The 26,649-nt window shown below is 34.9% G+C and overlaps 4 protein-coding genes across 4 annotated transcripts; 1 reads left to right on the top strand and 3 right to left on the bottom strand.

Moving 5' to 3' along the window:
- Positions 1-1,294: 1,294 nt before the first annotated feature.
- LOC107673042 (germ cell-specific gene 1-like protein) lies at positions 1,295-9,556 on the bottom strand. Its single transcript, XM_016466475.1, has 7 exons — positions 9,026-9,556; positions 6,519-6,932; positions 5,110-5,298; positions 3,204-3,251; positions 2,896-3,048; positions 2,675-2,786; positions 1,295-1,732 (listed from the first exon to the last, which is right to left on the bottom strand). Exons 2-7 carry the CDS (start codon positions 6,712-6,714, stop codon positions 1,360-1,362), a joined length of 1,071 nt encoding a protein of 356 aa, XP_016321961.1. The 5' UTR covers positions 6,715-6,932; positions 9,026-9,556; the 3' UTR covers positions 1,295-1,359.
- Positions 9,557-9,642: 86 nt separating this feature from the next.
- On the bottom strand, positions 9,643-13,083 carry LOC107673043 (ubiquitin-like protein ATG12). Its single transcript, XM_016466476.1, has 4 exons — positions 12,934-13,083; positions 11,141-11,277; positions 10,294-10,356; positions 9,643-9,869 (listed from the first exon to the last, which is right to left on the bottom strand). The coding sequence occupies exons 1-4, from the start codon at positions 13,034-13,036 to the stop codon at positions 9,810-9,812; spliced, it is 363 nt and encodes a 120-aa protein (XP_016321962.1). The 5' UTR covers positions 13,037-13,083; the 3' UTR covers positions 9,643-9,809.
- A 4,175-nt stretch (positions 13,084-17,258) lies between these two features.
- LOC107673022 (uncharacterized) lies at positions 17,259-20,657 on the top strand. Its single transcript, XM_016466439.1, has 3 exons — positions 17,259-17,407; positions 17,555-17,623; positions 18,660-20,657. Exon 3 carries the CDS (start codon positions 18,681-18,683, stop codon positions 19,584-19,586), a length of 906 nt encoding a protein of 301 aa, XP_016321925.1. The 5' UTR covers positions 17,259-17,407; positions 17,555-17,623; positions 18,660-18,680; the 3' UTR covers positions 19,587-20,657.
- Positions 20,658-21,649: 992 nt separating this feature from the next.
- LOC107673021 (glutamate-rich WD repeat-containing protein 1-like) lies at positions 21,650-25,892 on the bottom strand. Its single transcript, XM_016466437.1, has 7 exons — positions 25,626-25,892; positions 24,521-24,638; positions 24,247-24,406; positions 23,861-24,071; positions 23,284-23,426; positions 23,004-23,195; positions 21,650-22,211 (listed from the first exon to the last, which is right to left on the bottom strand). Exons 1-7 carry the CDS (start codon positions 25,837-25,839, stop codon positions 21,903-21,905), a joined length of 1,347 nt encoding a protein of 448 aa, XP_016321923.1. The 5' UTR covers positions 25,840-25,892; the 3' UTR covers positions 21,650-21,902.
- Positions 25,893-26,649: the final 757 nt, after the last annotated feature.

Below are 26,649 nucleotides of genomic sequence, written 5' to 3' on the forward strand. Positions count from 1 at the left end.
TTAAAGACAATAGATGGAAATACAAGGAACACTAGGAATTAAAGACAATAGATGAAGATACAAGGGACACTTGGAATATCACATTGGACAACAGTAAATGCAAGGAGCCCACTTTATAGTAAGTGTCTTTAACTGCTATGAACATACATTTAAATGAATCATTTGATACAATGCACTTATTATGTACATGCATATTTTAACATTGTACTTATATTTAAAAACACCTTCCTGTAATTACATCTATAATTAATTTTTGTAGTCACATCAATAATTACAGTGTTGATCCTACCCCTACACTTTCTAACGATACCACCAAACCTGCCCCTAACCTTAACCATATCCCACCTCAGTAGCAGCAAAACTGTTTTGCTATGTGACATAAACACAACAGGTACACTGTTGACATAAGTGTATTAGTTAAAGACCTATATAAATGTAAGTAATCCAAAAATTGCATAATTCTTACAATATCATACAGTATTGACTATATACTCTGCTCTACTCTCAGAAGTGAGAGAAAACCCCATAGCACAAATAATCACACCATTTAATGGTTGCAACAATTCCACATTTAGTCGATATTTCAAGCAATTCTTTAGAATTTTTACATTTACATTAACATTTACATTATTATTTTATTTTTATTCATTTATTTTTTTATGATTCGTTATGGTTTGGGTGTCAATTCTAAGCCAAATAAAAGAAAAAATACAATACAGCAGAAAATATGAGATATAATAGAGAAACCTTTTGGTTAAAATACAACATGAAAATAATACAGGCTTTGTGATCTGACAATATCTCAGTATAATCCACTCAAAAGTCTCTTATACCTTTCAAAATATAAATTAAATTTTCCTAAATCCTCACACTTGGAAATCCACTCACACACAGAGGGTGACACTTTTCTCACACCCACTGGGTGTCTACATACAGTATCTCATACTGACTGAATTTCAGCAACAGACATACCTGAAAAATCATCTATAAAGACATTTAGCATAGACAGTTTTTGCTCGTCAGTCAGTTAATCAGGCAAACAAAACATACAAAGCCATTGTTATAAAAACTACAGGAATATTTCGCCCAAAATTAAAATTCTGTCATCATTCAAAGGTCAATCCAAACCTGGATGAGTTTTTTCTTCTGTGGAACATTTAAAAAAAATACATTTTCTCCATCCACTGGGTATCTGAGGTAACCAAATCTGTTTGATTACTAACATTCTTCAAGTTATTTTCTTTTGTGTTCCACAGACGAAAGAAAGTAACATAGGTTTGGAATGACATGATGAGGACTAAATAATGACAACATTTTCATTTATGGGTGAACTAGCCCTTCAACTCACATCATCCAAGATTAACAAGGAGAATCTATTCCATTCATGGCCTCCTTCATCTCATCCATCTCTCTCTCGCAGTCCTCACACGAATCTTGTCCGCATCCTCCAAACAGTACCAGGGTGGGCACATCCCTCTCTTGCACCAGTCCCATGCTCCCATCGGATGCCCACATAGAGTCTATCATCCCATTTGGGCACTGTAATAGGCCGCTGACGGAGTACAGCCCGCCACCTGGGACCACCTCATCATAGGACGGAGCGTGGCTTGTAGCACGGGCCTCCTCTAATCGAAGCCTCTGGCGGTGACGTTGCTCAATGACTGTTTTTGTGTAAGAATTAAGGGTCATAACTGCAGAACACATGCAGCAGCTGAAAGACACCCATGCCAGCCTTAGAGTCGAGAAGTGAGTGAAAGAACCATGCAAAAGAAAGAGGAAAATTAGACGAGAACTTGTCGAGAGAACTTTGTCAACAATCAGTGAACTATTTCTCAATGCTGAACACACCGAAATATACGTTTTGTTTTGTTTTTTTGCTAATATTTTGATATATTCAAACTGGCATTTAGCATCATGGATGCCTAACCTCAGACAACATCTCTTTCATATTTGAATATATATTTACATATATCTTCAACATTCTATATTTGCAAACTTGAATGAGATGTGAAAGCTATGGCGAAGGGGAAGATTTTCAGTGAATAATAGATTTAAAATTTAAGTCTGTTCCTCACACAAAATAATTTTATGCTTTCGGGACTTACAATATCACATCCTGATTAGTAATTGTGGGTTATTTTTTTATACATAATGTTTGCACATATAGTTTTATGTTTGTAGTATACAGATGTATGACAGGATCTAAGACATAAAGGTATTTACATATAAAAATCTTTACAATCCTATATTATATTATAATATATTATAGCTACTATTATTTGGATATTTCTAATTAAATGATGATTAAATACAGAATTTGATTTCATTATTAACATTTTAAAGTTCAGGCTTTGGTAAATGATGAAAAGAAACCTGTCGAATACGGCACCCAAAAAAATCACACAGAACTTAATGAAACATTTATGAAAAATTACTGTAGGTAAATGCATATAATGAATGTGAAAGCACTAAACACATTTAAATACATAAAAACAGCCTATTAATTCCACGGATTCAATGAACCTGGAAGTATTCATTAACATTTCTACGATATTCGTAAACATCTACATAGTTCATACGAACAAACTTCCACTTTAATCCAATCAGAATCAAGTCAAACTTTACTACACATAAACTGGATGAAAATATATTGTGTAAGTGTAAGTGCACTCACGCAAATGACCAGCCGTAGTCCCACGTCTGAGGTCTCCAGTCTTTGGGCCCCACAATCACAGTTAGCTGAAATACAGTAGTGTACATCATATGAGCCACCATCCCTAACAGTCCTGAAAGAAAAAAGTAGGGGGAAATCAAAATATTATACATTAACAATAATTACCAAAGACTGCAATACCAAAATGTGCCACAAGAGAGAACCAAGGACCACTATCTTACCTGAGAGCACTGTACATATGGCTGCGAAAGCGTTGATTTTGAGTGCATGCATTTCTTTATGAGCACACAGCACTTCCACCCACATGAGTAGAAAGCCCATGCCCAACAAACTGATGTACATGAACTCAGCAATCATTGACAACCACAGAACACCTGCAGCAGGCAGAGAGGAGCACATGCACACAGTTCACTATATGAGCACATACTGTACAAATACAGAAAGCCTTGCAGGCACAGATACACCTACACACATCATTGGTTATATCATTCTGCAGAAATCATTTCATGCACACACACTGCACTCTCACCATGAGTCTCTCCAGGAGTAAGATCCAAGAACCGACGACATCGTTCTCCTGTAATTTAGCAGAATGAACAAGAATACCAATGGAATCCAATGTCTGACACACTCAATGATATTAATCATTTTTTCAAAATTCTAGTCACAAAACTCACAACCAGTAATCAAAATGCATATTTTCAAAACTCTAAGACATTCTCCAAATGAGTAGATACAATACACATAAACCTATGTTCATTTGTTCCTTTGACTATATTCACCTATTAAAAATGACACAACATAACATCAAAGTATCACTACTTCAAAAAGCAATTCACACATTGCATCTGAGATGACTGTCTATTTATTTCATTACAATGATCTAAATGTCAATTTAAAAAACTGCTCAGAATTACTCTTAAAGGGATAGTTCACTCAAAAATAAAAATTCTGACATTATTCACTCACCTTCCACTTGTTCTTAACCTGTATGAGTTTATTTCTTCTGTTCTTCAGCACAAAAGAAGATATTTTGTCGGTTGGTGGTAGTCATTGACTCATAGTATGGAGAAAAAAAAATACTAAGGATGTCAATGGCTACCGTTAACTGTTTGGTTACCATCATTCTTCAAGATATCTTCTTTTGTGTTCAACAGAAGAAAGAAACTAATACAGGTTTGGAACAAGTGGAGGGTGAGTAAATGATGACAATTTAAATTTTTGGGTGAACTATCCCTTTAATGCATAGCTTTGTGGAAACTGACAAACAAGATTCCATGTTATGATCAGGAAAATTTCATGATGATCAATTACTGTGGAACATTAACCAACAGGACTACATTGACTATGGATGTAATACTTCATCATCATTCTGTTTGAGATGCTGTTTCTATGGTCCCCATGCACAGTGATCTAAATTAATGTTCCTTTAAGTTATTTGAACCAATGATTCTGCAAGTGTAAGGTTTCTTTAAAAATATGCATGCACAATGCAATGTTTTGAACATTGGAAAATCTGTTACAAGTGATGATGTTTTGTCTAGAGTTTTGAAAAATGACATCAAGTTTCTAAAATTAGTGCCAAAAGGATTGTAAAAACTGTAATGTAATGAAAATGGGAATAATTGCTCAAAAATTACATTTGTGTCATTTACTAACATGATATGTTAGTTCAAACTCTTACTTTCATGAAGTACAAAAGAAGATATTTCACAGAATGTTCATGCAGCTCTTTTCCATAAAATACACGAGTACGGTGAGTGTACCAGTTCCAGGGGCGCGGGAAGATGTTTTCGGTTGGGGGTGCTGTGTGTTTTACATTTCAGAGATCATTACAAATAAATTATTAAATGCTAAAACTGAATAAATTTAAATGAAGAAACTTGGCGTTGCATTTGCAACCATGTGAAAACGGGGTGCTGCAGCCCCCTCAGCACCCCTACTTCCCGCGTCCCTGACCAGTTCCGACGTCAATATTCACAAATGCTATTGTTTAGTGCAGGGGTTCTCAACTCTGGCCCTCAAGATTCATTTTCCTGCAGAGTTTAGCTCCAACTCTAAACAAACACACAAGGGTCAGGGTCTTCGGGATTACTATAAAGTTATAGGCAGGTGAGTTTGATCACGGTTGGAGCTAAACTCTGCAGGAAAGTGGATCTTGAGGGCCAGAGTTGAGAATCCCTGGTTTGGTGTGACCAATTCACTAAATTTGACAATGAATTTGGTGGAATGAAAATGGACAACTTTCAGTTTCAGTACAGGGGAATAAGCAGCATGAAAGTCCAGCATAACATCTCCTTTTGTGGTCCATAAATAAAAAGTACATGATTGGTTGGAAGCGACATGAGGGTAAGTAGATACCTCAGGGTGACAGAATTTTCATTTTTTGGGTGAACTATATTGCTTTGATGTCTCTTGATGAGACATTTTCTTACCATCAGCATGTTTTTCACAGGACTCCCAAAATCCTGTGTGGAAATATCTGAAGGTATACTTGTCTTCTCCTGTCTCCCAAATGTAGTGCACTGCATTGGCCAATTGTCTTTGTCGAATCCTGGCAAGTTCCTCTCTTCGCTTTGGTAATAATGTTGGTAACGGGTTTTGAGGATCCGAGGTGGGGCTTTCTGAAGAGAAAAGAGGACAACCAATTAGCCTGACAGTAACCTGAATGAGTGTATGGTACAGTCACTGTTTGTATCATTAGTAGCATTTGTAGTACGTATGCATTAGTAGTGGGGATTTTTCATTGATTCTTTCTGCAGGCTACATTATTACGCCAGTAGGTGACAACTATCTTTATGAATGAGCCATTCACTCAACCAATATATTCAAAACACTGACTGATAAATTCAGAAAAGAAACACCACCACTTCTGCTCAGAGATGTGCAAAGGTTAATTGTGTTTTCATTTAGTTTAAAACTATTTCCGTTGGCAGGTCATTAGCCAAAACAAATGGCATCATTGTCTCTAAAATTTAAGTTACTCAATTCTTAAAGGAACTAAAAAAATGAAACTTTGCCCACTGAGGCCATGCAGGATGTAGATTAGTTTATTTCTTCATTAGAACAGATTTGTTGAAATTTGGCATTACATCACTTGCTCACCAATGGAACCTCTGCAGTGAATGGGTGCCGTCAGAATGAGAGCTGAAACAGCTGTTAAAACATCACAATAATCCACAAGTAATCCACACAACCCCATCAATTAAAGTATTATGAAGTGGAAATATGCATGTTTGTAAGAAACAAATCCATTATTAAGACATTTTAACTTTAAACTTGTTTATAGCCAAAACACAAGTCCATCATCTATTCTAACATTTCCTCCAGTGAAAAAGCACCCAACTCGCAGTATTTCTTTAGAACAGTTTTGGGTGGATTTTACTCGTAAACAGTGCTTGATCTTGTGCATATTTCTCTTGTGATTCAGATAAGGCAACTTTTTCACTGGAAAAAACAATATTATGGTTTTAAGTTAAAAGCGGCATAAAGATATATTTGTTTATTACAAACACTTTTGCTTCACTGGAGTGTGGATTATTTGTGGATTATTGTGATGTTTTTCTCAGATGTTTGGATTTTCATTCTGACGGCACCCATTCACTGCACTGGATCCATTGCAGAGCAAGTGATGTAATGCTAAATTTCTCCAGATCTGTCCTGATGAGGAAACAAACTCATCTACATCTTGGATGGCCTGAGGGCAAGTACATTTTCAACACATTTTCTTTTTTGGATGAACTATTCCAGTTTAAAGTCATACTTGCAATCGTGATGTTGGTTTGAATATCATCATGATTGTGATTTATCACAGGTAATATCAAACCAGAAGGCTATATCATACCTGTAGTGTAAGGTTCACTGTTGTTCTGTCCGCAGTTCTTCATCTTGACAGGTGAAAGGCAGAGAGGTTTGACAACCTTGTGCGTTCCTTCACACCAGTAAGACGTACAGAAAGCCAGCACAGATAATGCGAGGGCAAGGGAGGTCAGGAAAAGAGAGACCAGGGAGCGAGAACGCCTGGACATGTGGTCCAACATGCTACCCAAAGGGAAGGAGCTGGTTTTATAAAGCTACCCAGAGCTGGTTTTCTAAAGGGCAAACAGGGATCAGTAACCAAGCACAAGAAATCTTTGGGGATGAGAATGAAATTGAGAAAATTATATAAAGCAGAAATGAGTAAGAGATCCCTGTTACAGATGGTAGGATAAATGAAGATGTGGATTTATTAAAGGAGAGGGTCAGATCAGGGAAGAACCTTAGTAAGAGAGGAAAGAACAACATATGTCACAGGCTTATACACTACACCTTGTTCTGGGCAGATGATTATTATCCAAAGAAAAATTTAATTAAATTAAATAAATAAATAAAACTTAAAGAAAATGTAAATGTCCTTTAAGAATTCTAAAAGGCATATTACATTAAACAGACAGACATTTGTGTGTTGCTTCCTGGCATAAGTATATCATTATATGGATTATTTTAATATTTGATATTTTAATTTGTTTTATATATTTTATATGGAGTCATAATTTTTTTTCTATCACCAATTGCTGTAACACAAATAATCACTTTAATCTCATTAAATTGCTTTATTAGAAATTATTTGAGTTGTTTATATTTTTGATTTATGAAGCTTTGAAAACCATAGGCATAGGTCAATAAATTCCCAAAACTTTCTTTACTGTAAATCGGATTAAACTAAGGACCCTTACGATTATTTACTATTGCTTCTTCTCATATCAGTCATAATCAGTTCTGCTCATAAGTTTACATACTCCTTGCTGAATATTCAAGATGTTAAGAATTTTAACAAAAATAAGAGGGATTATTTTATTTTTTTTTTTATCTTAATAATGTGTGTTGTTAGCTGGATGATCAATGACTGTTTGTTTGTTATGTGATAGTTGTTCACAAGTCCCTTGTTTGTCTGGAGCAGTTAAACTGCCCACAGTTCTTTAGAAAAATCCTTCAGGTCCTGCACATTCTTTCATTTTCTAGCATGTTTTAACCCTTTCCAACAGTGACTGATATTGAGATCCATCTTTTCACACTGAGGACAGTTGAGGAAATTATACACACCTATTACAAAAGGTGAAAACGTTCACTGATGCTCAAGATGGAAACACGGTGCATTAAAAGCTGGGGATGTAATCCTTTGAATAGGATGATGTGTACATTTTTCTTGTTTTGTTTAAAGAATATATTTTTAGCACTATATATTTAGTATTTGGTACATATTTGGTACTTCCCTTCAAAAGCTACATGAGATATATGTTTCCCAGAATATAAAATAAGTTCGGCCCCAATTATCCAATTCAAAACGTTTACAACCACATGTACTGTACATATCGAAAAAGTTTCGCATCTCAAAAGCATACAGTCACTGTTGAAACAAGTTCAGGTATGTTGAAGATGCTAGAAAACCAAGTTTTTCAAACTGCTCAGGACAAACATCTGTTATGTTAAAATGCTTATTCAGGACAGTACTAAAATAAAAAAAAATAACATGCAATTTTTATGATCCCTCGTATTTTGTTAAAATGATTCATATCTTGCATATTCTGCAAGGGGTATGTAAACTTATGAGCAGAACTGTATAATCAAACGTGTTTACGTAATGCTGAATAAATGATGTGGAACTATTTTTTATTTTCCCTAACGCATCATCCAGTACAGCCCTGAATGGGATTAAAAATGAGAAAAGGAAAGAGGGAAAATGAAGGATTACGTTTGAAGTTACGTGATGAAATTATTAGTTAAGCTCTTGCATTAAGTCTAACTTTACTTGTAATCCTCTAATAATCTGTTTTAATCTGTTTGGGCTTTGTAGGTGTGCATGTGTGTGTTTTTTTTTTTTTTTTTAACTCTTTTAAGGATACTTATATATTTATCCTTTACATAAAATATGGAACATTCAATTAAATATACACACACATATATATATATATACATATCTGAATAAACCTGACTACATTACTGCAGGTTACATTAACAAAACTCGTTTTCAATGGTTAGATCAACTGGAAATAGCTTTTTAAGGCAACAACTGCACATCTCCACTTTTTACAGTTTATTGGAATATAGAGACTAAATTTGACAATTATTTTAATGTTTTTGTAAGCGATGTGAAAGATAAAATGTCCGCTAATCAGAACAAATGCTTGAATCAATCATTTATTTGTTAATAGTACCAAAAGGTTTAAAAGGTTTCTCCTTTAAATTGCATGATGATCTGAAAGCAATACCTTTTACATGTTACATTATTATATATGCGGAATTGAGAATTAAATTTAGTGGTTTTACAAGAAAATCAACAATTATTCTGCATTAAAAAAAGCTTATTTTTACCTGTGCACATTAATCTTCTTACATCATGTCCATCGTAATAATTTCTCCCTATTCGATCCATTAATTTTGATCTTTTTCCACCTTCTGTGCAGTTGTTAAATACAGAAGGTCCTTGTTTCTTTGATTCAGCATGCAGTTTCTATCCTTATCCTTTCGCGATTATTTCAGCTTTTCCTCTTTTTTGGTACAATCCTGCCCAAATCTCCTCCTTTTCCTGCCTTTCCTTGTAAATTGGTGTCACACTCTACCAAGAGCATCCATAATCCCTCTTCAATCCATCTGTTAGCGCCGTCTCCATCTTTCTATCCTGTCTTCTTTCACATTGCTCTCTCTGTCCCACCTATTCTTCACACCCCTGTATGTCTCTACCACCCCTTACATGTGACCTGTTCTGTCCTGGGACATTACCCACCCCTCCTGTGAAAAGTAATCACTCTGTACTTCTGAGAATCACATATTGTCCTTGTCCCTGTAAATCACTTCAACATGAGCTTAAATATGAAAAACATCCATCAAAATTTGTTGCTAGAGGTATTTGGGGTTCTTATGATTTCCGCCGATTCCTTCCATCTTCGCTCCACTTTAAAAAAATATATAAAGTCCCATGAGATATTGCATTGTTTTACAATATTATTTACATTTTATTATTTACAAAAAATTACACATGAAAAATCAATAAGTTATAAAAACAATCATGATGTGTGAGTGATGTTTTTGATACTGTATGTGTGCAGGTGTATAAATGAAACGGGAGAAAGGGAGAGAGAAAAAAAAAGTTGCACGATCATCCCCAGGCCTGGGACTTGCAGTAATGGAGAACTAGTTTACCATCACTTCCAAAACACTGTAAAACAGAGTAGAACAACAAGGTTTACTGAGCTAATCAGCTAAACGCACTGTTTTTTTCATAGAAATGAAGGCAACTAAAATGGTATTATTATGGCATTACCTATTATACCCATAATAAATTACACTGGTAAAGTTAGAACAGAAATGGTCTCTTGTAAAGAGGATTGTTAGATTTTACCAGAGCTTTGAGTTTCCTAAATAGTCAAAATATGAGCAGGTAGATCTTTAAAGGGGTCCTATTATGCTCTTTTACAAAGTCTTGATTTTGTTTTGGGCTGTAAGATGAATACTTGCCAAGCAGCATTTGTCAGTGGCTGCACTACTGTCAAAATGGCAATCTGAATGATTTCAGTCTACTTGCAATTTTCTTACAAAGCCAGAAGGGGCAGAGAGACACACACACACACGAAAAAACATACCTCAAAAAGTGCACCCACTTCCTGGTCTGGTGATGGAGCAAATGACTGATTGACATAAATGAACTGATGGAAGAGCAGAAAGATAAAGATAAAGAATTCCGTACAGAAAAGCAATAAGAAAAAACAACAACAATAGTTTAGCTCTCATAATTCTTTTTTTTTTTTCTGTTTGATTTCATGAGTGATATTATTTTGATTCGGTTCACAAATACACATATTTATGAAAGCATTACATACATTATATTTATGTATATAAATATGTTATATTTACGTTATAATTACTGAAAAATGAAAATATATTTTATGTAACAATTATTTTAAATATATGGGTCAATGACGAAAAGGTGATTTATTTTCATACATTAGAATGTGTCCTGTTTCATTTTATTTTTCTGAGCCCAAAATAATAACTATCATACATTTTTACCATGATTTATGGAAGACACCCACTAAAATGTCATTCAGTATAACAATAGTTCATGCCAAAAAATCTTGTAAGGCATATTTGGAACAAGAATCATTAGATGACATTAAAAGACTCTCCAAATCTAATTAATTGTATTTTTAAATCTTTACCAATCTTTTCCACCATCCTTCAAGCCACCACGTTTTACCTATCTGTCAGCAAGAAGTTTTTAATCATTTAAAATATAATAAAATGTAGAATGATCACCTTTTCGTTTATATATTTTAATAAGCACAGGTCAGAATAAGTATGTTGTTGTATTTTTACATAAATATGTGTGTTACGCTGAATGCTGATAGAACACAAAACACACCCGGTCTTACATTGCACTTTAATGCTCTTTAATGTAATGAGGTGCCATGACGGAGGAGAATAACATACCAGTTGTTCACTAGGATCGAGTTTGAGAAAGCGTGAGATAAACTGAGCGAGTGACTGTACTGTCCTCCCGCTTTCCACAGACCATTTTTTGGTTTTCATGATGGGCGTATCACCGACCGCCTTCAACAGCACATCAACTGAAATATATAATGAGAAAAAAATCATGTACAACATATTTGGAAAATCTGTAGACCATATTTATTAAAGGTAGTTCATTCAAATATAAAAATCTGTCATCATTTACTCACCCTCATTCCAAACCTGTATGAGTTTCTTTCTTCCATACTATGGAAGTCACTGGCTACTGTCAACTGTTCGGTTACCCACATTCTTCAAAATATCTTCTTTTGTGATCAGCAGAAGAAAGAAACTTTGGAATGACATGAGGGTGACAATGACGACAGAATTTTCTTTTTTTGGGTGAACTATCCCTTTAAGAAGTTGAAATTCATTACAGATACAATTAGCCAAAAAAAAAAGAAAAAAGAAAAATACATACATACATACATACATACATACAGTATATTACATGCCATGTAGCGAACTCCTTTGTGTGCAGAATGAAGTTAATAACTGCAGTTTTCTGGAATGTGACTATATCTGAAATTTGATATAAATTTTTAATGAATAGATATGTTATGTTAATATGATAATAAGCAATAAAATGCAATATAATTGGTAAGAGAAGCTGCAATATCCCACATCAGAGTCAGAGGAAATAATATACTTTATCACACTTACTTTTCCTTAAGTGTGAACGTAATGTTTTCAGACACTAAATTACATGTTATTTACAATTAAATGAAAATGTATTAAGGCCTACATTTTTAATAACTGCAATTAGTTAATAGTTAATAATGTTTTTGACCCAATTAAGTAGGACTTCAGTTCATCTTTATAGGCAATTTTCTAATTATTTCTACTGTCTTTGGAATATGCTTAAAGTGTATTGCCAAATATCCTTCCATAGACATATATGGTCATTTAGTTTTTAATCATTTAAAATATAATAAACTGTAGAATGATCACTTTTTATATATTTTAATAAGCACAGGTCAGAATAAGTATGGTATTATATTATACTATAAGTATGTTATTATTATATTACATATTATTATAAGTACAGTTTTTAAATATAATTTTAAAATTTGAAGTACACTAAGTGCATATTCAAAACAATTAAATGCACTTTTTCCACAGGGGTGTGCTGCTAATTATTGTTTGATGCTGAAATGTTGAAAGCAAGTGAAGTAAAAATGTTAAAAAAAAAGTATATGACTCTATACATAAATAATAATAATAATATAGACTTTGCAATAAAAGCATTACGTAAATACATTAGTATGGTACAATATTGCCATGGGGTCCGCAAAGGTGTTCACACGAAGCAATTAAATGTGAAATAATACACGGTAATAACTTATCACCTATGGTTGAAAAGGTGGTAAGATATTACCGTAAGCCACACTATGAGAATGATTAATTAATATTAATATAATTAATTAAATTAGCATTTAGGCCTAACTTTCTTTAAATTAAATAAAAAAACTACAACTCTAACAATCTCTGTCATGGTCTGTCACGGTAAAAAAAAAAAAAAAAAACACCCATGCTTGGTCAGCCATTGGCTGCCTTTAAACATACGGCACCTTGATTGGCTGACAGAGCGGTCAATCTTCGAGAAATCGCGGAAGTAGCTCGCTAATAAACTACGCGAAATAATCAATGCAGCAGCGTTTAGAAATTAATGCATAACCGTTTCTCTGCTCATGTATATAATTCTAAAACCATACTCTTTTTCTTCTCATCCGACGATCCAGTGTGTTCAGTGGCAGTGTGTTGTATCGAGGGATCATCTTTTTGATTTTCTGTAGGAGATTCTGCGTTGTCAGACATCCTCCGACATTCACAACAGGCTGACAGGCAGCTACACTAGATAAGAACAGGCGTCCTGCCACAGAGATTATTTTTTCTTTTCAAATTAAAAGTCGCTGTTTGCGTTCTATTTTTTTTTACAGCCTACAATAAAAAAATTAAAAAAAATGAATTATAGATTAATTTATCATTTTATATATATTTATATAGTCTATATTAGTTTTACCTCAATTTAGTATATTAAATTGACTTGATTTTCAAATTAAAAGTCTCTGATTAAGTTCTATTTTGTTAACAGGCTACTATAAAAAGAAAAAAAAGAGATTTATTATAGATTTATTTATTATTTATTTTTATATAGTTGTTTTTACTCAGTTTAGTTAATTCAATTCGTTTTAATTCAGGACCAAAAGATTTTAAGGACCCACCACTGGGTGGCGACATTTTCATCAGAATGGTTACATATGATAAAACCTTGTTCTGGAAAGGTTGTTGTGTGCTAAGTAAATGTTCAATAGATATTTATGTGTTCTGGTGTTAAAGAGATCTACTGTGTTGCATTTATTGCACTTTATATGTAAGTATACTGTTTACTTTGATATGCTTCTTGGCTCCACAATGTTTCGAACATTCCTGTATTCAATGCCAAGTATTCCTTTCGAAATCTGGGGAGTTTACAGGGGGCAAATATAAATCCATGTTTAAATACTGTTCAGACTTATTTTGGCATTGTAAAGATAAAAATAGACTGATTTAGTGTTTCATGTAAATGGATTCTCTAATTGAGTAAACCACTCCTTCAGTAATGCTGGGTGTTATTTGTGATCTCATACACTGGCAACACTTCCAGCCATTCATCATTGTATTAGTAACCCTAGTGATAGTGTGTTTTAGTGTGACATAAGCCGTTCTATGAAAAAGGAAGTGATGTGATGTGATGTGATTCATGGCTCAGCTGCAGCATCCTTGAATTCTCGTCCCAGGCAGGAAATCTTGGCCACCAAAGGAGAAAGGATGTCAGTTGTAGCCTTTAGTCTGTAATTAATTTGAGCTCTGTAAAGACTGTGCCATATTTGATACATGAATTTTTAAGTCCTCTAAATTAAAAACAATAATAACTTTTTTTCTGTTATACTGTACACAATCTTCTACATGCTTTCTGCCTTCTGATTGATAGTTCATATTTTAGTAAGTGTCATACTTTAATTCTAAAAATATTCTCCTTCAGGATGTCTTTTTGCTGCGAAATCTTTAATGATTTTTAAAATGTAAATGTAAGAACAAATTTTATGCTATCAATATTTCAAGATGAACATTTACTAAATGAAAGCAACTTAGGCTTATATATAAACTCGATATTTTGTGTTATTTGAAAAGTTTTTAGATTTTTTTTTTTTTTTAGATTTTCTTTTTTATTTCATCTAAAGGTTCAACAAACTGTTTCATTTAAATAGCCTAAACTAGATTTTTTTTTTCCTGAACATTATTTCACACAACTTTTAACTTAAAGAAATCTTTAGCTTTTTCATCTTGGCCTTTGCACGTCTGTTATAATATTGATGGTGAAAGTGATATACGTGGATATACAAAAGGATATACAAAAACAAAGCACAAAACAGAGCTTTAGAACAGGTTCTGCTTAAACAAGCTCTTGAAATGTTGACAGACAGGATTCCGAAAACGTGTGTCATTGTGTTTCATCCATGGCAATAAACTAAACACACAATGTACAAATAGTCCTATAAAGCCCTATATCCTCCTGAGAACCATAAAAAAAAAAATTTTGTGAATTTTGTTGTTGTTGTTTTTTTTATGTCATTACATTGGTTGGAGCATAAGAAACAAATGTAGAAAAAAACATTTTTGAAAAAAGATAGTTTATTCATGTTTTATTCTATGTCCTTTGTAGAGGACGCCAGGACTAAGTTATTCAAAAAATAAATAGACATGAAAGGGCATGTATAGGCAAAAACAATGCTTTATTTTTTTTCATTCACCAAAGAGTTTTTAGGTTTCAGGCTATTTTTAACCAAACTTTGTACAAAGATGATTCTCAACCAGGCATGTAGGCCTACTAGCCATCGGGAGCACCGGGACATTCCCGGTCGAGTACTGGGCCGAAGGAGACCTCCCCATAATAGGCGCTGTTTTTGAATTACAGCGCATGCAAAGAGCCTACTCCAAAAGTGTGACGATGTAAAGTGGTAAACAGAGCAAGAATCGAATTTGAATTTCTTTCTTCTGTGGATCATTAAATAAGATGATTTGAGAAATTCAATATTTTTTTGTCCATAAAATCAAGGGTAACCAAAATGGTTTGGTAACATTCTACAAAATATCTTCTTTTGTGTTCCACAGCAGAAAGTAGGCTAAGTCATGAGAGTGAGGAAATGATGACAGAATTGAATTTTCTGCATTCTAGCTCAAAATCAAGTGCATTTCTATGGGACAAAAAATGCCTTATTAAGTTGTAGCATTTGTTATGAATTCAGTAATATCCTCCTGAGAACCAGAAATAAAAAGCTTTGTGAATTTAGTATTTTTTCATGTCATTACATTGTTTAGAGCATAAGAAAAAAATGGAATTTATTCATTTATTTACTCCAATTTAAGGCCCTATATAACCCAGTAAATCATTCAAGAGGAAACTCGTGGGCCAGATGGGCTGGATTTGTCCAAGGCTGAATTGCAACCCCAGTCCAGCCCTGTTCTCAACTATGTTATTAAAGATATAACAGAATGATTTGATATACTATTTTACTTTATGCAATATGTGCGTAAAATGTACATAATTTGATATTCCCATTCTATACAATGTATCTATAGGCTACACTGCATCTAATTTGCATATGAATGTGTTCTTCAGGCAAACCATAATGAAAAAAGAAGTGTTATAATGGGAGTAATAACTTGGCAACATTTTCATAAGAATATCTCATATTTCATAGGAATATTGATCTATCATTTTTTTCCCCTATTGACTTTTTGTGTCTCCCCAAAATGCCTGATTAACATGCTATTTGTCCTGGTGTCCTCTACAGAAGACATATGAAAATGATGCCTTGTTTCGTAACAAAAAGTGATATTCCGATTTGAAACCCCATAGATGTTTATGACAAATGATTTCAAAATGAGTCAGATTTAAAGGGGTCCTATTATGCGTTTTCACTTTTTCAACTTTAGTTAGTCTGTAATGTTGCTGTTTGAGCATAAAAAAAGATCTGCAAAGTTACAAAGCTCAAAGTCCACTTCAAAAGGAGATATTTTATTTAACAGAAATCACTTTTCAAAAACTACAACGAACGACTCGTTTGGACTACAACGCATATTTTCCGGGATTTGTGATATCACAAATATCGACGAATGGGACGAGACCTGGTTGAGCTGCACTAGAGAAGGCAACGAGTGTTATCACTATGTCGGAGACACGCTAGCTTTCCCAAGGCAGATGAACTTAGAGTGGTTACAATCATCCGGGTTTAAATCGCGCTCAAATTGATTTGATTTTGACGCAATATTTACACTGAAGCTCGCAGGCGGCTATGGTAAGGGGCATGACATTTCCAGACCAGGCGCCGAGTGCTGCCAATCACAACACACACTGGCCCAGCTAACCAATCACAGCACATTTCGTATTTCAGAAGGCGGGCCTTCATTTGATACAGGAACTATTCGAGCCGTTCATGCCAGACTGAGGAGAGAGGTGTTGTAATAATGTATATATAATATGTGAAAAATAATGTGTTTTTTGAACAACCTAGTATGAGAGCATGTTCTAGTACACCCCCAAAACAAAATCAAGACTTTGTAAAAGAGCATAATAGGACCCCTTTAAAAATATTATATTTCCCTAAGAGTGCTAAAATTGATCATTCTGTCAATTTCAGTCATATTTAAATAACAAGTAGAAGCTGTGGCATGTAAAGTCTCAGAGAAATTCACTAAAATATAATGGCCTCTACAGAGGACAAAAGTCTATGCCTGCGGGTCCCAGGAGATTATGCTTTGTTCACCTTCAACCCTGATTACTCCTGAATTACCCGATTCTACACTTGAGTGAGGTTGGACCGACCGTGTCCACACAGTAATAAGACAAAAATTCGTGTGAAATAATTTTGTTCTGATAGGAAAAAAAATAAAAACCCAGGTTACAGGCAGCGCTGCGTCAGTCAGTACATTTATGACTATTTACAGCTGCAGCCAGCCAGAGCGCTCCCGGACAAAACTGACGTCACTTCCTTGCCCATCCCTAAAGGAAAAAAAAAGAAATATCGGAGAGAAGAGCGACGCCAGAAAAGTCAGTAAAAGAAGGAAAGCGAAAGACATTGAAAGATACATTTGGTTATAAGAACAAATAGGTACAAGCTCACTGATAAGCACACAGTGATCAAAGTAAGTTTAATTCTGTCGTTTTGAAGGAAACCTATTGGATAACTCAGTTGGGCGCGTAACTTTTAGTGGCAGTTACTCCCACTTTAGGGACCTTCATTGCATTAAACTAGACTATTTGATAACAAATTGATTTTTGCTCTATTACAGCTTCACTGGACAGGAGGACGCATTCCTGGGCAAAAGGCAGGTCTTCTGCTTAAAATTAACAGATCACTGGTAAGAGTTACTTGGCTGCAATTAAACTACTTCGTTTTCATCTAATGTGTATTATATTTAACATAAAAGTTGTTTTATAGTATTCATCAGATGAACTGGCCTCAGAATATCTGATTTTATTCTCGTAGTCAATAGATCTGGTAAAGGCGTCTAGAACTGATTCCCTTTCCAACTGTTACAGTTGTTTTTGAATATAGCGATATTGCTTATTTCTTTCGTGTTAATAAGATTCTCAAATGACCCTAAAATAGAGTTTTACCAACAATAACGGGTGAAACGCGCTAATTATGAAATGTTTATGTCGAATCAAGTAAATATATTAAAGTATGTAAAACTATTTAGTAAATAAATAGGCTATAATAAAGTAAGAAATTATCCCTGTGCTTTAAAATAATTTCCTGGGCTTCAGAAAACGGTCTGTTTCTGTCATAAATCTCAATAGTAATTATTTAATGCAATTACGTTTTAAAAAGATGTGGGCACGTTCATATTGTTTATCTGAGACTTTGTGTCTCGTCCTCGCGAGAAAGCTCGAGGGAAGAATGCATTTAAGCACGCGCTTCACATACAAGTCCGAGCTTGGCTTTGGCGTCTGTCAGCTCCTCTTTTTCACAGCCTTTACGCAATCATAACTTTTTTCTTTTTCTTTTTTTGTGCAACGTAATGATTCAATACCTGACTGTGGATAAAACATGGAATTTACCGAGTATTATAATCACGTGTCTTATATCTCATATCTCCCTTAAAACTGAATCACACTGAATAAAAACTTGGATAAGGAAAGATATTTAAAAAATGTCATAACATAAAATGAACATTAAATATAATAAAATGTAGTCTTATTGTAACTAACAATCAATCACATTTTATTTGTATAATACATTTAAAAACAAATGTTTACATACAAGGACCATACAAAAAAACAAGCAATATTAAATAATAATTAACAAATTATAATGTAATATAATGGTTAGTTATAAACCATTTTATTGCACTTTAAATGTTTATTACACCTTTTCTTCATCTGACTTTGCAGTTTCGTTCCTCAATTGCTACCATGCCTCTCCAAAAATCATCTTCTCGAACCCCTCGTCTGGATCCCACCATGATCTCTGCCCCCCTGGGTGATTTCCGTCACACCATGCACATTGGTCGTGGTGGAGACGCTTTTGGTGACACCTCTTTCCTGTCCAGCCATGGCCCCTCTAGTCCTAATCCCAAGTCTGTGCAACCAGACGTGGCAGCCACTGTAGAGACCACAGACAATCAGATGAACCATAACAATGAATTTGAATACGCAGAAGATACCGGTCCGAATGAGCTCCGGCATTCCGATTCAGTTTCTTCCTTTGACCTCGACTTGGATTTAGGGCCTTCGATTTTAGGAGATGTCCTGGGAGTGATGGACGGTCTGACGATGGGTTTTCACGAAGACAATGAAGAGGTGTTTAGTTCCAGCAAGAGCACAAGAGATGTGATGATGTCACCAAGGAGTGCTGCCAATGAGTTGAGCGAGAGGATGAGAATGGAAAGTATGACCAAAGAGGTGAGCCAACAAGATGAGCAACTCAACGAGGTCAATGGCGTGAAATCAAAAGGGCTCAGGCCCAAAGTGCGATTCAGCGACAAACGTGATGAGATCATCGGGCGACAGGAGATAATCGAAGGGCTAGATGTGGAAGTTGAAGAAGAAATGGGCTTGAGACCAAATAAGGAGATGCAAGAGATTAGTGGGAGAACGGCTTACGACAAAGACCCAAGACAAGCAGAGGTGGTTAATCGGAGGGAGGACAACTCTCCAAGCCTCTCTTCCTCAGTGAGCTCAGAATATGAGGGAGTCTCACCATTGGACCGGAGGAGAGAAGACCAGCATCTTTCAGAAACAGATTCAGAGGAGGAGGGTGCCAACGGACAACAAGGATACACTTTTGAGGACGAATTCGATGATGAGATTGGCCTATAAGAGGACATATTGAGCGATTTGAGGACCAAAAATAAGTCACTGGCATATGGATCATGACATGAACAGAATTATTCTTAAAAAGGAAAAAACATCCATACAGGGAGAGGTAATGAAAATTTCATCTTGAGGTAATAACTGGACAATTTGGAACTTTCTTTTCCAAGTTTACAATGGTGTTTGCTCATTTTTGGAACTATTTTATGAAAGTAAGACAATGTTACGGTTTTGTTTTTTATTGGATTTTATAACTACAAATTTTGAAAGTCTCCCATGGACAGTGTGATGTCTTACAAAGAATAACCTATGAACAGACATATTCATACATTTCCCACGGTCTCATCTATATAATGTTGAGCAGTAAAATAAATGTTCAGTTTTTCCAATTCATAACACCGTTAAAGGGCACTTTGCCTTCTTCAGTTAACTGGAAACAGCTTTAATCTTGATGGAGAGTGAATACCTAAAGTTCATACAGAATGGAACAAAAAGGTGATGTTTAGATTATGGTTATCTACAGTGCCTTACATGAAGATGTTTTCCAATGTTTCCAATGTTAGTTTCACTGAAAAGCCAATGATGAAGCTTTTCTTTTTGTGGGAAGATGCAAGGTTGCTGAATGCATTCACAAATGCTGGAATTTTCTCCTGGGAGTTTTCATTACATATACATTCATATCTTAAAATGGAAGAAGCAATCAGATTGTGTATTGTTGTTGGAGATGTACTCATTTAAAAAGTGCAACAATGAAATGCACTTAATAGTTACACACTACAAAATAGTCTTAAAGCTAAACAGCCGCAAACTGTATAGCTTTTAAACTGTGAATGAAAATAATCTAGTCGATCATTTGACTGTAGCACTCGACTAGATTCATAAAGAGAAGCATGAAAAGCTTCAATAGGCTGGATTCGTTTTAAAAGCAGTTGCTTTTATCTTGCTTTCCCAGTTGTTTGATTTGAATACTAAAGAATATATAACAGACAATCAGTGAGTTTACACTTAAATCACTCTGCCAATTGAAATAATGTAGATTGGGCTAGACCAAAATGTGTAATTAAAAGTTTTATTAAACTATTTGTGGCATTTTGCATTCTTTGAATGTGCTGAAGGGAGGCAAATGAATTTCTGTAAGTATGCTATTTTTATTGATATATTTTTTTATTTTAAAGTCAAGTAAATAAATGAATACTATCTTGTAACTCCCTCCCATGTTATTTTAATTGCATCAGTGTGGGATCATTTTGCCTTGAGATATTTCCATGAAGGTTAGATGGATTGATAGATTTATGGATGGAAAGATAAATAAATAAAATTAGGTTAATTTAGTTCCAAGACTTTTCAGAATAATTCTAAATGTTATACATTTTTGTATATGCTGTTCACTATCTACAAATGCCACATACATGACTACAAGTCCAGAGTTATTATTACAGCACCAGCTAAAGATCAAAGTAAAAAAGGTAACAATTGCTGGAAGTGGAGTTGAGTATTTACAAAAATGTCCCAAAAAATTGGCCAAAAATGTAAACAAGTCCTTTCTTCATATTTACACTGGAGGGCATCCTTCCATATTAAAACCGTTTCCTTTCCAGCAAGAGACACTGAACTCGTCTCAGTCTTGAAGGCAAATTCAGAGCACTCAATTAATGCATAAAAACCCCAACCTTTTTTCAATATAACCTGGTAAAATCATGGTTTCATCGTGATTTTATCTAGGCTTAACAAATTTCCTTCAGTAAAGTTGTCAACTGAAAACAGTTTGTCCAAGGCAAAATGTAAAAGGAATTGTTGAATTGTCAATTATTTTACATGAAGAAATAAGGACTAACAAAACACTTTTCTGTTTATTATAATATGTGTGAAGGCTACTATGGTTTTGACCCATAAAACCCACAGTCTGCCTTTAGCTTTAAACTGAAAGACTAAGAATACTCTGTTATGTCCATTAAGAGAAAAGTCCTAATCTTTTTTTTTTTTTTACTGAACGGATACCCAAGGAAAAGTGGCTCTTCGGTAAATATGCTCGTGTTATAAATAATGTTAATACACAACCAACAGACTTGTGGATGATTTAGAACATTTTAACGAGTACAAATTAGTAATTCATCATACAATTACATTATTTCTGCCTCAAGAAGTTGAAATATTGGTTCCGGAAGGGATGGAAAAATGACAGAAATACATACGAGTCATGCATACCTAGATGTTCCATTCATCCATCTATGTACATTTAAAATTCTACACATGCACATTCTTTCTGCCTGAAACTGTCCAGTCTCTCGTTCTCTTCCCACTCACACAGACACACGCACACAGTTAAACAGAAATAGTTCTGAAGATGTTGAATCCCGACAGCGCGGTGGAAATGAGAAGTCCAGGAATCTGTGGGTGCCAGTGGAGCTCCTTCACTTCTTTCTGGCCCTGGTGAAGGAACAGTAGCTGTGGTGGTAGCTGTTTTAAGCCCCCTGCCTGTTCTCCCATGTCACATGACTCCACTGACAGATCCCATTGGCTAATAACATCATCAGCTCCAGAAGCAGCAAACACACTGGAGTCAACAGGGTTCCACTCCACAGACGTCACAGGAGCACTGTGCTGCTTAAAACTGGCCACTGGATGTCCAGACTGAAAAAAAGAAACAGGAATGTGATCACTTTAAACAATAAACAAAAATAAGTAACATACAGATAATATAAAACACTGTACAAAAGTTTGGGGTCAGTAGGTTTTTTGTATTTATACCTTTAATCAGCAAGAACACATTAAACTGATTAAAAGTGACAGTAAAGACATCTATAATATTATAAAACATATCCATTTAAAAAATGCTGTTTTTATAACTTTGTATTCAAAGAATCACAGAAACATAGCTGTTTCCACAAAAATATTAAGCAGCAAAAAAAAAGTTTTCTGCATTGATAAAATCAACATATTTGAATGATTTCTGAAAACTCATGTGACACTGAAGACTAATGCCTGCTGAAAATGACATTTAAATTACATGTTAAAATATACATTTTTTAATTTTGTAATAATATTTCAGAATATTACTGTTTTTAGTGTATACTGATCAAATAAATGCAGTCTTGGTGAGCATTAGAGACTTCTTTCAAGAACATAACATCTTACAGAGTCCAAACTTTTAAATGGTAGTGTACATTAATTCTAAAAATAATTAATAAATAAACTACTCATAGAATTATTTTTGATTGTCGCTTTATAGCACGTTTTAAAAGTACTGTAGTTTGCAAGTAGGTTGTTCTAAACACCCTGGAAGAATTTACCTGACAAACAGACATGCAAAAAATGTGGCCTCAATTGCTTCTGTCTCTTCATGTAACCTCAGACTGACTTGTTTCACTTTGGTAATGTTTTAGTTGGAAAATAAAACATTAATATTTGTTTCCTCTTGCTCACCTGGAACTGCCTTAAATCCCAGACTTTCAGGAGGCCATCATCTCCTCCAGACAAAATAAAAGGTTCAGTCCGGTTCCAGCTAATAACATTGATGTCTGAAGAATGAGCCTCATTGGCTGACAGCATGGAATTAGGTGGTGCCCTTATGTCCCAAATGCGAATGGACTGATCCACTGAGCAGGATGCAAAAACCTGGAGGTGAGAGAGAAGCACTAATTTACCCATTATATCCACTTGTAAAAAATATTTTAATATTATCATTCTCTTTTGACTGACATACTGTGGCTTCAGTAGGTGACCACTGCAGGTCCTCAACAGACTTGCTGTGTGAGCTGAAAGGCCTTTGGTCAACTTTCCAAGTCCCACCCTCCTGTGGCTCCCAGACGTGAATGTTCCTCTTGCAGTCGCCGCTTACCAGGCGTCCTAAAGTAGGTAAACATGAAATTATTTGAGTCTTAGTCAGTAGTCCCATTAATCTATTTGTATGGAGGCAAGACCCTGATCTGTCCATTATACATATTTTTAACATAAGAGTGTGTGACCATTTTTAACTTGAATGTGCAAGGCTTCCTGTGTCATCCGCTTCTAGTTATTTTAGCTGTACAAAAACAGTCCGTTATGTTGCTTGATATTGCAAACTGGTATTTGATATTATTATATTATTTTCATTTATTATCGTAATCATGAACATACTTGTTTGTAATGCAAATAGTTTTACTGTTTACTGCACTTTGTTGTTCTTCTAGTTATTTACTACAGCAACAAATGAATCCGTACTTCCGCACATTCACAGAAAATAGCTTACTCCTGCTTTGAAAAATAAGGTGGATATTAATATTACAATCCATATTACTCACCTGGTACCTTGGGTGACCAATCAATGGCAAATCCTTCTGACATGTGACCAGAAAAACTGAAAAGAGGAGTGGCTTCCTTCTGCTGCTTGATGAAGGCCGACATCGCTGACGAACTGTGCACCGCCTCAAGCTGAGGTCGGAGGTCAAAAATCTCCACCTGTCCTTTATCTGACCAGAGCGCAGCCAATGTCTGTTCACCTCGCCGGTTGACCTGTTAAAGTAAAAACATCATAACTTTAGATGATGATTAAGAAAATGAAACTGGATTACATGTTTAATTATTACATACTGCTGTTATTTATTATTACAATTATCATTGAAGCTGTAAAATTATAATTAAAACTCTAAAAGTCTGGAAGAGTAAATATTAAAGTAACTAGACTTACTCGGACTCTGTTGATCCCACCATAATGTGGCATCATGGCCAGCTCCAACTGTGGTTTCTTCTCCTCGTCCTCATCTTCATCACTTTCTTCATCACTGCTTTCATTTTCATCTCTATCTTTGTCAGTTTCATGAAGATTGTGCATGCGCATGACAATAAGCCTGGATAGAGATGAAAATGTCATCATCTTTGGAAGCCAGGCATCATAAAGGTATTAGATGTTTGTTGCAGAACGATAAAAGTAGCAAGCTCTGACAGCATTCGTGTCAGTTTACCTGTTGCTTAAGGCGATGTCCGCCTGTGTACCTGCACACAGCACCATAGAGAGAGGAAAATGCTCCCGCCCTTCTCCTTCACCATCACACACCACATCAAAACTCAGACATGGGGCACCTGCAGAGGGAAAGAGAAGTTTACTTATCATAAATTAATTTCAGAAGATAGCAGGGATCAGAATAGAAACATCTGGTTATTAACACACAAGTTTTTCTGTTATGATTCAAATTAAAGACATTTCAAAACATTTTCCTGTTAAAAAATACATTCACTAATTTTAAAAAGAAATAAAAAACAGAATTAAAGAAAAAAAATAATTATGCACAATGAGTAAGTTGAAGAACTAAGAACAATTTATTTTTTTGTTACATTTTTTATTGAGCACAAGAATTCATAATCATTATTTTGTGAAAATAATAGTAAGAAGTACTATTCATGACAATACTGTTTGTTTTACTGCCTTTTATGTTCATTGTTTATCATTTATTTTACTTTGCAACTTTTGTACTGTACTACTGTATTACAGCAACGAGAATCATCATTAAAATAATGGAAAAAGTAAAATGTCAAAATGCATTACAGTAAAGAGAACTGGTAAACTGCCCTAAACAATACCACAACATATAATAATAATAACAATTATTATTATAATTTATTATGATTATTCATATAGTTATTATTGCACTGCAAAAACGCAGCCTACATTTAGGATCACTAAGATATTGATACATTCAGGACAATTAAAAAATGCATAATTTGTATCAATATGTATCAAATGTATCAATAATCCTGACATTTTAATTTTCAATGATGATACACATATGAAATTCATTTTGAGTGACATGGCCAGACATTTCTTAGCAAAGATGTATTTAAAAAAATAATAATAAAATAAAAAAAAGAAAGAAAGAAAGAAAGAAAAAAGTAGTGGCAGTGATTATACTAACACATATCCAACCAAACCTGTTATTGACATGGTACTTTATTAACTTGGTAAACCTATGTTACCCCCTCGCAAACGCGAGTAAACCACAGCTAACCATATATCCACCAGACCACGCAAGTTTGTGTTTAGTAATCGGGCACGATGTTCGGCAGACTGACCGGTCTGGCATTCGTGATACAGGCGGTAAGCGGAGCGGTCCATCTCGAGCTCTTCTCCCGGCTGAAGCGGCTGCAGACCGGGGACATAAACTTTCTCTTCTCCATCCCCGTTCCGTCCTTCTCCCTCCATATCATCCTGGTCGCTTTCACTCGCCTCCATGTCCTCAAACTCATCATCCTCCTGAGGAAACGTGTCTTCACCGGCCGCGGACATTTTGAGAGAGCGGAGGGCTTCCGCTTCACGTCACGTGGTTTAAAGCGCACCCTGAGCCCTGTACAGAGTTGGAAAGCTCCATAGACTGTACAAAAACAGGACAACTCCCAAGTCACCGGGCTAACGGGAATTGTTGTCCTAAAGAGAATGTTTTACAGAAATCCTTCTCACTTTTTTTATGTCTTGAATTCAGACTGTAAAAATCTGGGCATGTTTTATTGGCTGAAATATAAATGTATTACCAGCCTAACCTGACTACACGGTCCCGATAGCACACTTTACAATAAGGTTCCGTTTATTAGCATTAGTTAGCTACATTGCATGAATTAATAATACTTCTAAAGCATTTATTAATCTTAGTTCATGTTAGTTGCAGCATTTACTAATATTAAAATCTTAAGTTTTATCTGTTAATATTTAATGGACAGCTGTTTTTAACTAACTTTAATAAAGACTAGTAAATGTTGTAACAGATGTTTTGCTCATTGTTAGTTAATGTTGGTTAATGCGTTAACTAACATTACCTAGTGTGACATTACCTCTTGGTTTAGGGAGGTTTTCCAAGATGTGTGCTGGTTTGCATGGGGTTTGGCTCAATTGAGCATAATCCAAACAAAATTTCTGGCATTAACAGGGTAAAATCCTGCAACGTTATGAACAATATCCTTCAACAATATGTAGCTAAAATCAAAGAGCTAAAACTCAAACGTTTTTAATTTCCTGGTTATAACGGTAAATAAATTTAAAAAATAAAATGTAATTCATTGCCTGTTGACTGGGTAATTGTGTTTTTATGTGTGTTTTCGAGAC

This window comes from Sinocyclocheilus anshuiensis, unplaced genomic scaffold (genome assembly GCF_001515605.1).
Source record: "Sinocyclocheilus anshuiensis isolate Anshui unplaced genomic scaffold, SAMN03320099.WGS_v1.1 scaffold248, whole genome shotgun sequence".
Taxonomy (NCBI): Eukaryota; Metazoa; Chordata; class Actinopteri; order Cypriniformes; family Cyprinidae; genus Sinocyclocheilus; species Sinocyclocheilus anshuiensis.